This window comes from Pangasianodon hypophthalmus, chromosome 21, assembly GCF_027358585.1.
Source record: "Pangasianodon hypophthalmus isolate fPanHyp1 chromosome 21, fPanHyp1.pri, whole genome shotgun sequence".
In the NCBI taxonomy this organism is placed as follows: Eukaryota; Metazoa; Chordata; class Actinopteri; order Siluriformes; family Pangasiidae; genus Pangasianodon; species Pangasianodon hypophthalmus.
The window spans coordinates 4,623,449-4,636,546 of record NC_069730.1 but is presented as its reverse complement, the minus strand read 5'-3'; the positions used below and the strand labels follow the sequence as shown (position 1 = coordinate 4,636,546).

At 37.7% G+C, this 13,098-nt stretch overlaps 2 protein-coding genes across 2 annotated transcripts; one reads left to right on the top strand and one right to left on the bottom strand.

The window, feature by feature from the left end:
- Positions 1–7,926, bottom strand: bud23 (BUD23 rRNA methyltransferase and ribosome maturation factor). The gene is made up of 12 exons (XM_026941235.3): positions 7,712–7,926; positions 6,431–6,468; positions 6,185–6,280; positions 5,641–5,723; positions 5,317–5,413; positions 3,437–3,533; positions 3,303–3,353; positions 2,583–2,668; positions 2,435–2,480; positions 2,292–2,353; positions 1,095–1,184; positions 1–551 (listed from the first exon to the last, which is right to left on the bottom strand). Exons 1-12 carry the CDS (start codon positions 7,757–7,759, stop codon positions 497–499), a joined length of 849 nt encoding a protein of 282 aa, XP_026797036.1. The 5' UTR covers positions 7,760–7,926; the 3' UTR covers positions 1–496.
- Positions 7,927–8,377: 451 nt separating this feature from the next.
- dnajc30b (DnaJ (Hsp40) homolog, subfamily C, member 30b) lies at positions 8,378–13,076 on the top strand. The gene has a single exon (XM_026940949.3). It carries the CDS (start codon positions 8,393–8,395, stop codon positions 9,227–9,229), a length of 837 nt encoding a protein of 278 aa, XP_026796750.3. The 5' UTR covers positions 8,378–8,392; the 3' UTR covers positions 9,230–13,076.
- Positions 13,077–13,098: the final 22 nt, after the last annotated feature.

The following is a 13,098-nucleotide window of genomic DNA, read 5'->3' as shown; positions in this document are numbered from 1 at the left end:
TCCCTGGACCAAAAGCTGTAATTTTAATAAACAACTCCGAGTTTGTTTAATGTCTTATAACAGAATAACACAAACAGTTCTCATTCCAGAATAAGCCAGAAGAAAAGCATGAGGCAAATCCTAAACAATGCCACGCACTCAAAAATGCTACACAAACTCTGATTCTAGCCTTAATTCATTATCATTCATTAAGCATTGAATTATCCTATTAATAGTCTGGCATCATTCTAATACACAAGCAAGGGAGGCTATTTTTATTTAGTTTCATGCCTTCAAAATGAGTAAGAAATATTTTGCTGTCTAAAACCATGTCATTTTACCACGACAGTCATTTCTTCCGTTCACTTTAGCTATATTTCATCATATAGCACCTGTTCAGAAAAGAGAAAACTCCACACTGCTCAAGTCCACAGAGTCGGCCATCTTGTTTAGTCCATACAGTCCATCTGAACAGGCAAAGATGAAGCCTGAGGCAGACCACTGATCATGATAGTCTTCAGAAGCGAGGTCTCCTATTGCGGCCTGTGTATTTCGTATCCGCTCTCACCTCCCTGAAACGAGAGCATTAACATTAATAAATATAGAAACAGCCATGACGAGCGCCATCTGAACCGTTTCAGTCGAGAGTAGGCCAAGAGCTTAATTAAGACAGTGGTGACAAATTAAAGGAAAAAATAATGTTAGGTATCAGAGTAAGGTGTCGTGCCACCTCGAGCCACCTGAACTGCATTAATGAGTCGAGGAGCTCTACAAGCTTCTGGATTTGTTTTGATGATCGCTGTTAATCTGGTGTTAATCGATAGAACAGATCAATAGATAGATAGATATATAGATAGGAGTAGAAAAAGAAGAGTAATATTGTAGAAAATATTTGTATACTGTATTAAGAAAAAGCATTTTCAGCTGAGATTTGAAAGAAGTTTGGTTTATGGTCCTTCAAGGGCTCTCAAAAATGCTGAATTCAGGTTTTGAAGCCCAGAACCTCATGCATAACAAAGACACCCTTTTTTCTTTGTCACCTGTGTAGAAATTTTCCAGTTATGTCGTAACCTTATGTCACTGCAAAATGCATAGAAGATACCGGAGATACGTACTTGCCCTGCCTTCGCCTCCTCTCCTTCTTCTCCTTGATCCAGTCCTTGCTCTTTTTCATGGACTTGCCTTTCAAGTTTTTGAAGCGAGATCTTTGGTTTGATGAAAGGACACACAACATTGAGTACCATTAATTCAACAATTAAAACTCCATAACAAGCTGTGGCGTTTAACTCACCGTTTAGGACATTAACAGTCTAGGAAACAATATTTATGTTAATGTCAGAGGGAGGAAAAACTGTCAGGACGAGGCTAGAGTCAGACAGAACTACTGCCCTCTGTCTCTGTTGGTCCACGTCCATTCAGGACAGGACAGGACTGAAACCTGCTCTGAGCCATGGACAAGACCTCTGACTATAATAACCATCTCGTCTACATCAAGATTAATGCATGTTTATTATGTTATGTTGATGTTTGATTGATTCATGAGGTTGTTAATGCACACTGCATGTTACATTGCAAGTAATATACAGTAAATATACAGTATAACTTAATACAAAATTAAAAACAAAATAAGTAATCAATTTTTTAAAATATATTTTAAGCATATAAAATAATATGCACATAAAAATGTACAATAATAAATATTAACTAAAATATCTGTACCAAAATTTAAGCCACTATTAATTACGTCCAGAAAAAAAACCCAAAAATCTAAAATACTAAAGTATAAAAATGCTGAAATTTGACAGATAAAAGTTTTTCTCCCTTTTTAGGATAAAATTCATCACTTAACCCATATATCATTGCAATAGTAATTAGTAGTAATAGAAATATAAAAAGTGGTTGAAAGTAACCCAACCTCGTTTAAATGCAAGGAAAAAATGTAACAGAACTGATTAAATAATTCACAGAAACTAAGCAAAATAAATTAAAATAATAAAAACAAAAATTCAACACTAGGGTTTTAGTTTCAACAAATAAATTTAGTGTTGTTGCATCACTTAATTTGCATTTATGATATGAAAAATGCTTAGCTTCACATAAATAATTAATATGAATAATTCATTTAAAACAAATCATTCATGGTCTGTGATTTTAGCATGCTTTAGTATAAACAGCTTTGCTTTAAAATCCAATGCTAATTTGTATCATGGTACATTTTTCCTTTTGGGTCAATAACAAGGCAAGTGTGTTTCTACCCTAGTCCTAAACAGCGAATTTAATTTTAACCTGTAGGAAAAAAACTACCTCCTTACCTCTGTCCTGTGAACTGCGCTTGATTTGAAACATTTCTGTCAACAGTCTCCGACCCTAAACCCTTAAAGACAGCAAAACAAATGCATCTTAATATTTTTTAAGCAAAATCTTTGCTCAATCTTTTGTGAATTAAGCTACATACCTTGGGCAAGACACCAGACACGCCAGCGAACAGGCAGAGGAAGAACCTTCCGGAAGTGTGCAGGTGATGATTAGTTTATTGGAAATACACACTGACACTACAGAACAAGTGAGTTTGTTATGTATGTTGTAAAAAGGGGAGTATATACTTTTTGGCTTTGCTGCTGTTGGGGTAGTCGACCACCATGCCTCCGGTGAAGCCTGCCCTCATGGCCTGGGCTGTGATCAGCTCCAGCTGGAACCAGATGCCAAAGTTAACCCTGCGTTAATAACACGTCTTTGTCCACTTCCTGTCATGACTACGAAGTTTTCTTTGACTACATCGTTCACTCCTTCTAATATGTTTCTATATTAACAAGTAATATATTCACAGCGACATACACATGTAGGTAATTGTTGATATGGTGAAGTTTTCTGTGAGGGGATGTTTGTTTAGCATTTTTGGAAGGAGTCTCCAGTATCAGCATTGTGTAACAGTAAAAATGTTCGGATTCTTCAGGAATGAGGGCTTCGTAGTTTCTCGATTACAAGTCTTATAAACTTCAAGAGAGAGGGGGGATAAAGAAACAAGGGTGGTGTGAAACCATTGTTTACAGCTGTTATAACGTACGTGATAACAGGAACTAACCCATTTCATGGACAGCAAAAATAACTATAAACAAATAAAAAGTACAACGTGTTGTTCTTTAATAAATAAAAAAAAGTTATTGTCAGAGTCAAAAATGAGTGTGGTATAAAAGGAATAAATCACTTTAGGAAGTGTTGATTATTTTCCTATAACGAAAATTATAATTATAATTATGCCCCTAATCATAATTAAATAATTCAAATAAGCTTGATTTATTCTGTAGATGTTCAGGTTACCTCACCTGTTCTGAATTTTCCGGATAAATCTGAAAGACGGCACGGGCACCTCTTGTCTAAAAATGAATAAATAGACCAGAAATGTTATTCCAAATCAAGAACGAATCTCAGTATCGTGTTAGCTGTAAGAGATTCCTACCAGAGAGGAGTACAGTGTGCTGAAGAAGCTGTGGAGTCTCTTGGGAGGACTGTGTGTCTTCTTATCCGCATTACACAGCCACTGCAGAGCGGAGATACTGAGGACGACAGTGATAGGAAGAAAGTCAGTTATTTCACGTATGAAAGTTGTTGAACACCCTCTGTTAACATTTTTGCTTATACTTCAGGGAATGGGTTCAAGTTAAATAACCTAGAATTTAAAAATCTATGAAAGTATGAAATAGGTAGAAGCGAACTGGGAAATGTTTTTGAAATGAGTTATTACATTATTGGAAAAAAATCTAAATCTATCTAGAAGAGGCAAATCTGGATCACTCTAATTAGACACTTGAAGCAGACAACATATACACTCACTGTCCACTTTATTAGGAACACCTGCAGACCCGTACGTTCATGCAGTTATCTAATCAGCCAATCACGCGGCAGCAGCGCAATGCAAAAAAAATCATGCGTATACAGGCCAAGAGTTTCGGGTAAAGTTCACATCCAACATCAGAATGATGAGAAAGTGTAATCTCTGTTACTTTGATCTTGGCATGGATATTGGTACCAGATGGGCTGGGTTGAGTATTTCAGAATCTGCTGATTTCCTGGGATTTGCACACACAGCAGTCTCTAGAGTTTACATACAATGGAGTGAAAAATAGAAAAGATAAGAGACATCAGAGGAAAATCTAGTACTCTAGGAAGGAATATAGGAAAATATAGGAAGGATATAGTAACTCATATCACTCTTTACAACTGTGGTGAGCAGAAAAGCATCTCAGCATGCACAAAACATTGAATCCCTACTGGACAGTTGAAGATTAGAGTGGAACTTGATGTGGTCTTGTGCTGTTGTAGCTCATCCACCTCAAGGTTTCACATGATGTGTGTTCTGAGATGCTGAGATGCCATTCTCCTCTGATCTTGCTCATCAGTAAGGTGTTTCAGCCTGTAGACCCTCTACTCACAAGATGTTTTTTTGTTTTTCACACCATTCTGTTTAAACTCTAGAGACTGCTGTGTGTGAAATTCCCAGAAGATCAACAGTTTCTGAAATACTCAAACCAGCCCATCTGTCACCAACAACTTTGCCACAGTCACAGAGATCACAATTTTCCCCATTCTGAGCTCTTGGCTGATTAGATAACTGCATGAATGTGCAGGTATACCGGTGTACACGGGTGCAGCAACTGCTTGAATGAACAAGAGCACTCTAATAAAGCACTCTATTAAAGTCCTTGAATACAGGGATTTACTCATTTTTTTTCCTCATTTAATTACCAATTGTGGATAAATTAAACATAAAAAAAAACTCCACGGGTTCAAAAACATTCATAGACTGACCACTCACTTTAACAGGAACACTTACATCCCTGCTCATTCATGCAGTTATCCAATCTGAGATGCTTTTCTGCTCACCACGGTTGTAAAGAGTGGTTATTTGAGTTAGCGTACTTCAGCAAGGCGTTTCTCTCCACAGAACTGCCGCTCACTGGATGGTTTTTTTTTTGTTTGGCACCAACATCCATGCCACATTCAAAGTCACTGCCATCACATTTTCCAGATGTTTCGTGTGAACATTAACGGAATCTCTTGACCTGTATCTGCATGATTTTATGCACTGCACTGCAGCCACATGATTGGCTGATTGGATAATTGCATGAATGTGCACATGTAAAGGTGTTCCTAGTGGACGGTGAGCGTGGATTGAAAAATAAGCATAGCCAAACACAAAGTTTCCAGAGAAAATGTTGTCCTGGTTATGTAAAAATAAATGATGGCAGTTTATTGATACATAAGGAAGTACTAATTCTTTAAATGGACACTGTGTAAGACTGTACATCAGCTTATTGTTTTTTTTTTTTTCCCCTTTACCTGATACACCCATCAAAAGTCCCTGGTCTGAATGGCATTCCTTGTCCCATGTCTCCTAGTACAAGATCTCCGTCCACCTCCCTGTCCAAAGCAACATCTTACAGAGGAAAAGAGCAAACAATACTTCATACGCTTATATAACCAAGAAGAAATAAAAGAACATTTTTTTTGTTATTATATTGCGGTTCTGTTGCTTTATCGTATATACGGCAGAGCAGACACTCTACATAATCTAATTCTAATAATAACTACCACGACTACTACTAAACAAACTACTTGTATGTAATATCATTACAGTATGTGGATGTGAATACTGGCACTCACTCAACATGGCAGTGCTGATGTCCACACCAACCCAGTAATGGCCTTCTTCTGATAAATAATCTCCACTTAGTCCAGAGCCACAGCTGAAGAGACACAAGAACATGCAAACAGAAGACTGTAGCATACACGGCACTGTACTATGCACACTAATCTCTGCATCTGCTAATCGCAATACAGAAATGTTCACATTTTCTCTGCACTGTATCAGTATTTTTCTAGAAAGACTGTGATGGCTGAATGGTTAAGGCTCTGAGTTACTGATCAAAAGGTCAGGGGTTCAAGCCCCAGCACTCCCAAGCTTCTGCTGTTGGGCATTTGAGCAAGGCCCTTAACCACATCTGCTCCAGGGGTGCGGTATCATGGCTGACCCTGCTGACCGCAGCTTCCTAGCAAGCTGTGATATGCGATAAACTGCATTTCATTAGCTCTGTACTCGTACTCTGCATAATGACAATAAAACAAAATCTTAATCTTAAAATACTATACCTGTAATGTGTTTTTTTAAAATGGATTGCTGGATACACGCATCACCCCAAATACATACCCGACATCCAGCAAATAGCAAGGCTGATCTTCTGGCAAGTTCAGCAGCTCCACCGCTCTCTCCGACATCTGGGTCTGGATCTCGATCATCCGAGAGCTTTACAGAACACAGCAGGCAACAATTACAGCAAGCATTTTATCACTGGTGACTTTAAAGAAACACAAATCCACTGATCATAACTTTAGCATGTCAACCGCTTGCCTTACACGGAGATGGGATGCATGTCAGATTGTCTTAGACACTTACTTTTGAGAGTACTTCTTTGCCTCTTCCTCATTGTAGAACTGCAAATACAATAAAGTAAACTTTAGGCGGGGCAGCATTTAAGAGATTTTTAGATTACACTTTACTTTTAACTAGCACTTTGCTATTAAAGCATGGTTTGAGTTTAGAAACTGGGTATTTATAGACCGAGTATGTTACAATTGTTGGATAGCTTTTTAATTCTAGCATATTTTAGTGTCAACTTTTCACAGGCAAAAGAAAAATTATTCACCTATAATAAAATATTTCTTTTTTTTTTTTTATTAAATCAAATAGCTAATGCAAAATAAGTGAAGAATAAATAAGTAGGAAAATAATCAACGATTGGACGGGATAATGCAACCTGATGTGAAATAGTTATCGCATTGACATTAACTTCCCAAAGTGTTTTATTCCTCTTATACCACAGCAATGTGCCAACAATCTTTTTTTTTTTTTTTTTTACTTTATTAATGAAATCATACTTAAATCACTTAAACATGTGTACTGTTTTTATTCCTTTTATACCACAGTAATTTGCAAAGGATTCTTTTTCTTCCTAAAGGATAACACATCATAGTTTTTCATCCATTTACAGTTACATTTAACATTGTGGAAAAGCCGCAAAACAAGTTAGTTCCTTTTATCACTTATGTTACATTATATAACATCGATAAACAGTCATTTCCCTCACCAGCCTCTGTTTTTCTCTCACTAGAAATTAAGACGAAAAAATACAGCCTTTCATGTTATCAAGAAACCAGAAAGCAAGACGTTCGTGTGGTGGAAAACATATTGACCTGACACTGGAGACTCCTTCCATAAATGTTGGAAAGCTTCACCACATCTACAATAATATGATTTGCTCTGTTAAATAACAGCATGCTTTTTTCTTTTTTAATAAACCATTTATTATTAGTTATGATTAAGTGGAATTATGTAATTATAATATAAACCGGAAACCTTGCAGCCAGAACTACTGTCAGACCTGCTCTTATAGAAAATGAATCCACACCTTCTGACCAATCAAAATATATTATATTATATTATATTATATTATATTATATTATATTAGATTAGATTAGATAAACTATAAAATGGACATCTGAACTCTAAAACGTTTTGAGTGTATTTGCTACTGACATAAAACTGAACCCCAAATGCGTCCTTACTCCCTACATATGTTCACTGCATAGTGTCTAAAATAATGGCACCTACACAGTACACGTTACATTATATCCAGCATGGAGGTGTTTGGGCTCCAGCTACACTCTGACTACTCACCACCTCTGGAGGTGCCATGTGCTCGGGTCTGCGACAACTAGCAGCCATGTTTGTTATGTCTGGGAATTACAATATCAGACTAAATACAGAAAAATATAAAACAATGCGGTGTCTATTGCTATAGAAAACAAAAAAACCAAGCAAGAACACTATATACACATGTATCTACATGGCCGGCCGAGATGACGTCACTTTTAGGCGACGAAGACAGAACTTCTTAAAGAGACAGGCGCTAGATAGATAAACATCTGAACTGTGTTGGTCAAAAAATCAAATTATTCGTGACTGGGACATCCATTTATTTTATTTTGTTAATCATATACTGTGTAAAAGGTACAAGGAAAAGTATAAAAAGATAATATTATGTAATATTGTGTTGTATGATGCCTTTATGTTGATCTTACTCAATTAAAAACAATTAATAAAAATAAGAAATTTGGGGTAATATTATATTGTATGATGCCGTAATGTTAACCTTACTCAATTAAAAAAATATATAAAAATAAAAATTTTGGGGAATATTATGCTGTACGATACTTTTATAATGACCTTACTCAATTTAAAAATAAATAAATAAATAAATAAAAAATTGGGGTAACTTTTTCAAAAAAGATAAAATCGTAGTCAGAACTACTTCCGGTCTGACCTCGGTCTGATTGGCTGACTGTCTCTCTCTACCGGATGTTGACATTCCGGTCAGTAATGGCGGAGGTCAGTGGGAAAGTGGGAGCCGGTGTATACAAACTTTGTCCTTTTAAAACAAACTGTGCCTTTTTAATAACCAGTCGTCCTCATGTTGGCGTTTCTGGGGCATGTTTTAGTCTGAGGATACTCGAGAAAAATAATGAGGAAGCTCATCACACCGGAAAGCAGATCCTCAGGACTTACAGCACTCTCCTCCTGCGGTGTCCTGCAGCTCTGATCATCAGCCGGTCTCACAGCTCCAGCAAAAACTCTTCACTTCACACGAGTAAATCGGCGTATTACGACATTCTGCGGGTATCCCCGAACGCCACGCAGGCGCAGATCAAGACGGCGTACTACCGCCAGAGCTTCCGCTACCATCCGGACCGGAACGCGGGCAGCGATGAAGCCGTGCGCCGGTTCTCCGAGATCAGTGAAGCCTACATGGTGCTGGGGAGCGTCAGCCTCAGGAGGAAGTATGATCGCGGTGTTCTGAGCTTGGCGGACGTCCAAAGCGCCGGGAGACCCTCTCGTAAAGACACGGCACATCGTCCGAGCCCGGATCATCATCATCATCATCCTCATCCTCATCAGCGGCGCTCCGGGACTGTCCCAGGCGCAGGAGGAAAGCCCATGTTCGACTTCGACGCTTTTTATCGAGCGCATTACGGCGAGCAGCTGGAGAGAGAGCAGATCCTGCGCCGGTGGAGAGAGCAGAGAAAACAGGCACAGCAAGAGGATGTCCGGAAATGGAAACTGGAAAAAGGGACTGAGATGGCTGTTGGTGCACTGCTAGCTTTAGGGGTTGTCCTTCTGTTCAGTCTGAAATCATAATACTTTCCATTCATTCACATTCTTATACCTGTGGGGTGACCCACTCTTAGAAAAAAAGAGTCATCCTTAAGTTACATGATTAAACTTTAAAGGTGCAATATATATATATTTCCTACTTGTACTTGTGGCCTTAACACAAGTGGATTAAAGGTACATCAGCTAAGATTACTTTTAAGTTTATCAGCTAATCTTCCAAGACACTAGTCGCAGTACGCTGTGGGGGCAGGGAGGCGCCTCACACCTTCAGGGTTGGGGGTTTGAATCCCGTCTCCAGCCTGTGCACACGGGGTTTACATGTTCTCCCTGTGCTTCTTAGGTTTCCTCCGGGTACTCCGGTTTCCTCCCCCAGTCCAAAGACATGTTGAAGGCTTGATTGGCATCTCTAAATTGTCCGTAGTGTGTGAATGGGTGTCCCCTGCCCCGAGTTCCCTGGGATAGTCTCCAGGCTCCTCAGCAACCCTGTGGATAAGCAGTAGGGAAAATGGCTGGATGGATAGATTGATAGATGGGCTGTTAGAGACCTGTCCATGTTCACGAAGCACCGCCCTTAGAGTGGTCCTTAGAGTGTCTATACAATGATTGACAGGAGGCACATCCTAACCCAAACAAGCAATCCAGACCAGAATTCAGTTTTCCAAACTGGTTTTCTCACCGACTTGATAAACTTTTGCTAAAGCTACAGCTTAATGAGTTTTTTTTTATGTTTTCCAGTGTTATTTGTACAAGCAAGGAATGAAAAAAATCGACTATTGCACCCTTTAAGTGGCTGAGAAATCCTGTTTGGAAAACTGACTTCTGGTCCGAAATGCATTTTATCTATTAATGTGCAAATGATACAGACACTCTACTCTACAGGCCACTGCAGATCCGGGGGCAGAGCTTCGTGAACATGGTGGGAATAGGGGCATGGGCTCAAGGAGTTAAAAAAAAATCATTCAAATGTCAAATTCACATACATAACTGTTAGAGACTGTATCTTGAAACAAAAATCATACATAATGCATCTTTAAGGACCATTCTTGTACCTTAGATTTTAGATTTTAGTGTTAGGAAGAACAGGAAACCAACTCTGGTCCTGGAGTACCCCCCCCCCCCCCCCCCCATGTCCTCACATTTTACTGTTTTCCCTGCTCTTCAATTCAAGAATTCACCTGATAATCAGCTGATTAGCTGAATCAAGTGTGTTGGGAGCAGAGAAAACATTAAAATGTTCAGGACAGGGGGTACTCTCTGAGGAAAAGGATTGGGAACCTGTGCTTTACACTACATGTACCTCTCCAGGTAAAAGATGCATACTAAAGTCACATAAAAAAATTCTAATAAACTTAGAGCTCAATTTAATAATTTAATAATAATAACAAATAATAAACAGCTCAATCCTGTCATCTTGTCACGCAGAGAAAGATGAAACTGGAAATGTTTCACACAACTTGTTTTTTTTTCTTTAAATTATAAATTATTTTAACATATAAAGTTTTCTTTGGTTTGGGAAATTGTATATGATTGCTAAGGTGCATGTGTTTGCCAAATTGTCCTTCAATTTCAGCTGATTCAATTGTTTTAGAAACTTCAGGATCTGACTATACTCATGTTTCAAACAGTTTTGCGGTTTGGTCCTTGAACGCAGCCAAACGTTTATTCTGTTTAAGCTGTGCAGTTTCCCTGGATCAAGTGGATCATCTGCTTTAAAATGCATCAGGTGCTGATGTTATATTTATTTTGTCTCTGGAATTTTAGCTACTGTTTAACAGACTGATTTGAATATCCTGTCTAACTAAAGCTGTTCATAACTGCATCATTTGCACATTAATAGATTTATTAGAGTAATCAGCTCTAATAGTTATTTTATGATACACCATGTGTAACCTCATGACCTTTACAGCAAGAATACCTCAGGATGATGAATAAAAGCTATAGTGGCGTAAAATAAGTATAATGTAATAAAGTGTGTGATTACCGTGTATGATACGATAATCACATACTTTATTACATTATACATATACAGTTAGCGAACTAACTAAAGGTGCGTTTGGGGTCAGTGCTAATTCCCTAGTGGGTAATTGTTTTTTATTTCTCTAAGCTAACGTTTTAGGCAGTAGTATGCTTAAATCTTAGCATTTGTTAGTGATATACCATAGAAGGTATGCTCCTATGGTGAGGTCTTTGAGATCAAGTCAAGTCATGTGGCTTTTTATTGTCACTCCTCTATATAACTTGTATACATTTGAACGAAATGTCGTTTCTCCAAGAGCATGGTGCAACACCTAATAGTGCACAAGACTACATAAAGTGCAAATACACAACAGTGTGAGATGTGGACAAGACAATAAATACACAGAACAGAGCAATAAATACAGTTGTGGTCCTAAGTTTATATACACCTTGCATAGTCTGCAAAATGTTAATAATTAAAATAAAATGAGTGATCATAAAAATTACATTTTGTGTTTTATTTAGTACTACCCTGTACAAGCTATTTCACACAACAGATGTTTAAATATAGTCCACAAGACAAAATTATAACTGAATTTACACAAATGAACCAGTTCAAAAGTTTACATATGCTTTATTTTTAATACTGTGTGTTACCTGGATGATTAACGACCGTTTTTATGTTTTGTGATAGCTGTTCATGAGTCCCTTCTTTGTCCTGAGCAGTTAAACTGCTCACTGTTCTTCAGAAAACTCCTCCTCCTGCACATTCTTTGCTTTTCCAGCATCTTCTGCATATTTGACCCCTTTCCAACAGCAGATATATGGTGTTGAGATCCATCTTTTCACACTTAGGACAACTGAGGGACTCGTACACAACTATTACAAAAGGTGCAAACATTCACTGATGACACGTCGTAATTTTTATCCATTTATAGTTACATTTAATGGTGTGAAACATCCATGAAGTAAGTTTTTTATAACAGTTTTTAATCTGTTTATTATTAGTCTTAGGTTTATTAGTAACTGGGCAAAAAGTAAAAAAAAAATAAATTAAGTCATGACTGTTGAGATTTGTAACAAGTACAGTGTGATAATAAAATGCGCAATGTTTCTCATAGACGTTCTCAAAAGAGTTGTTCTTAAGCCCGACACCTTTTATTTTGGACTTCTGTAATTAATCAAATGCTCACTAGATGGCGTCATGCTGGCATAAGATGAAGGGAATGGAGGACGACACTAATGTCTTCAGAGCATCTGCTGAGAAAGATACAGCATAAGTTTCCTAAAATACTGTTTTAGGAATTAGGTGTTAGTTATGAACACCATCATTTCACTCCATAGCCAGTTTGGGTACAAAGACAGAAGTGTTGCGTGTTATTTTAAACCAACAAGAAAGCATTGTTTCTTTCACATTGTACATTATGAAAGATATACCGCTGTTCAATTTTCTATAACAGCAGCTCTGACAGTAGTCCCGGCTACAGATCACACGTTTATATTAACATACTCGTTCTAATACGTTACATTTCCTAATTAAAAAACGTGTAATCACTGATATGATGAAGTTGTCTGTAAAGAGATGTTTATTTATCATTTATGGAAGGAGTCTCCAGTATCAGCACTTTGTAACAGTCAGAGGCAAAGCTCTACCTTTAAGTTTAAGTTCCAACAGAGAAAAGTCTTCAGCTCGGGTTTCATCGTAACACAACAAGCTGCATTTTCTGTCTTATTGAAGTTGGTAAGGGAACAACTGTTTATAGCTGCTATAATGTAAGTGATAACAGGAACTTACTTGTTTCGCAGACACTCCACAACAAAGATGTTAAATGTAACTATAAATGGATAAAAAAACATGCTGTTATAGGAAAATCAGCTTCAGGGTGGTAACAGTTACAGCACATCACCCCACCCCATCCGTCACTGATTGTTTTCAT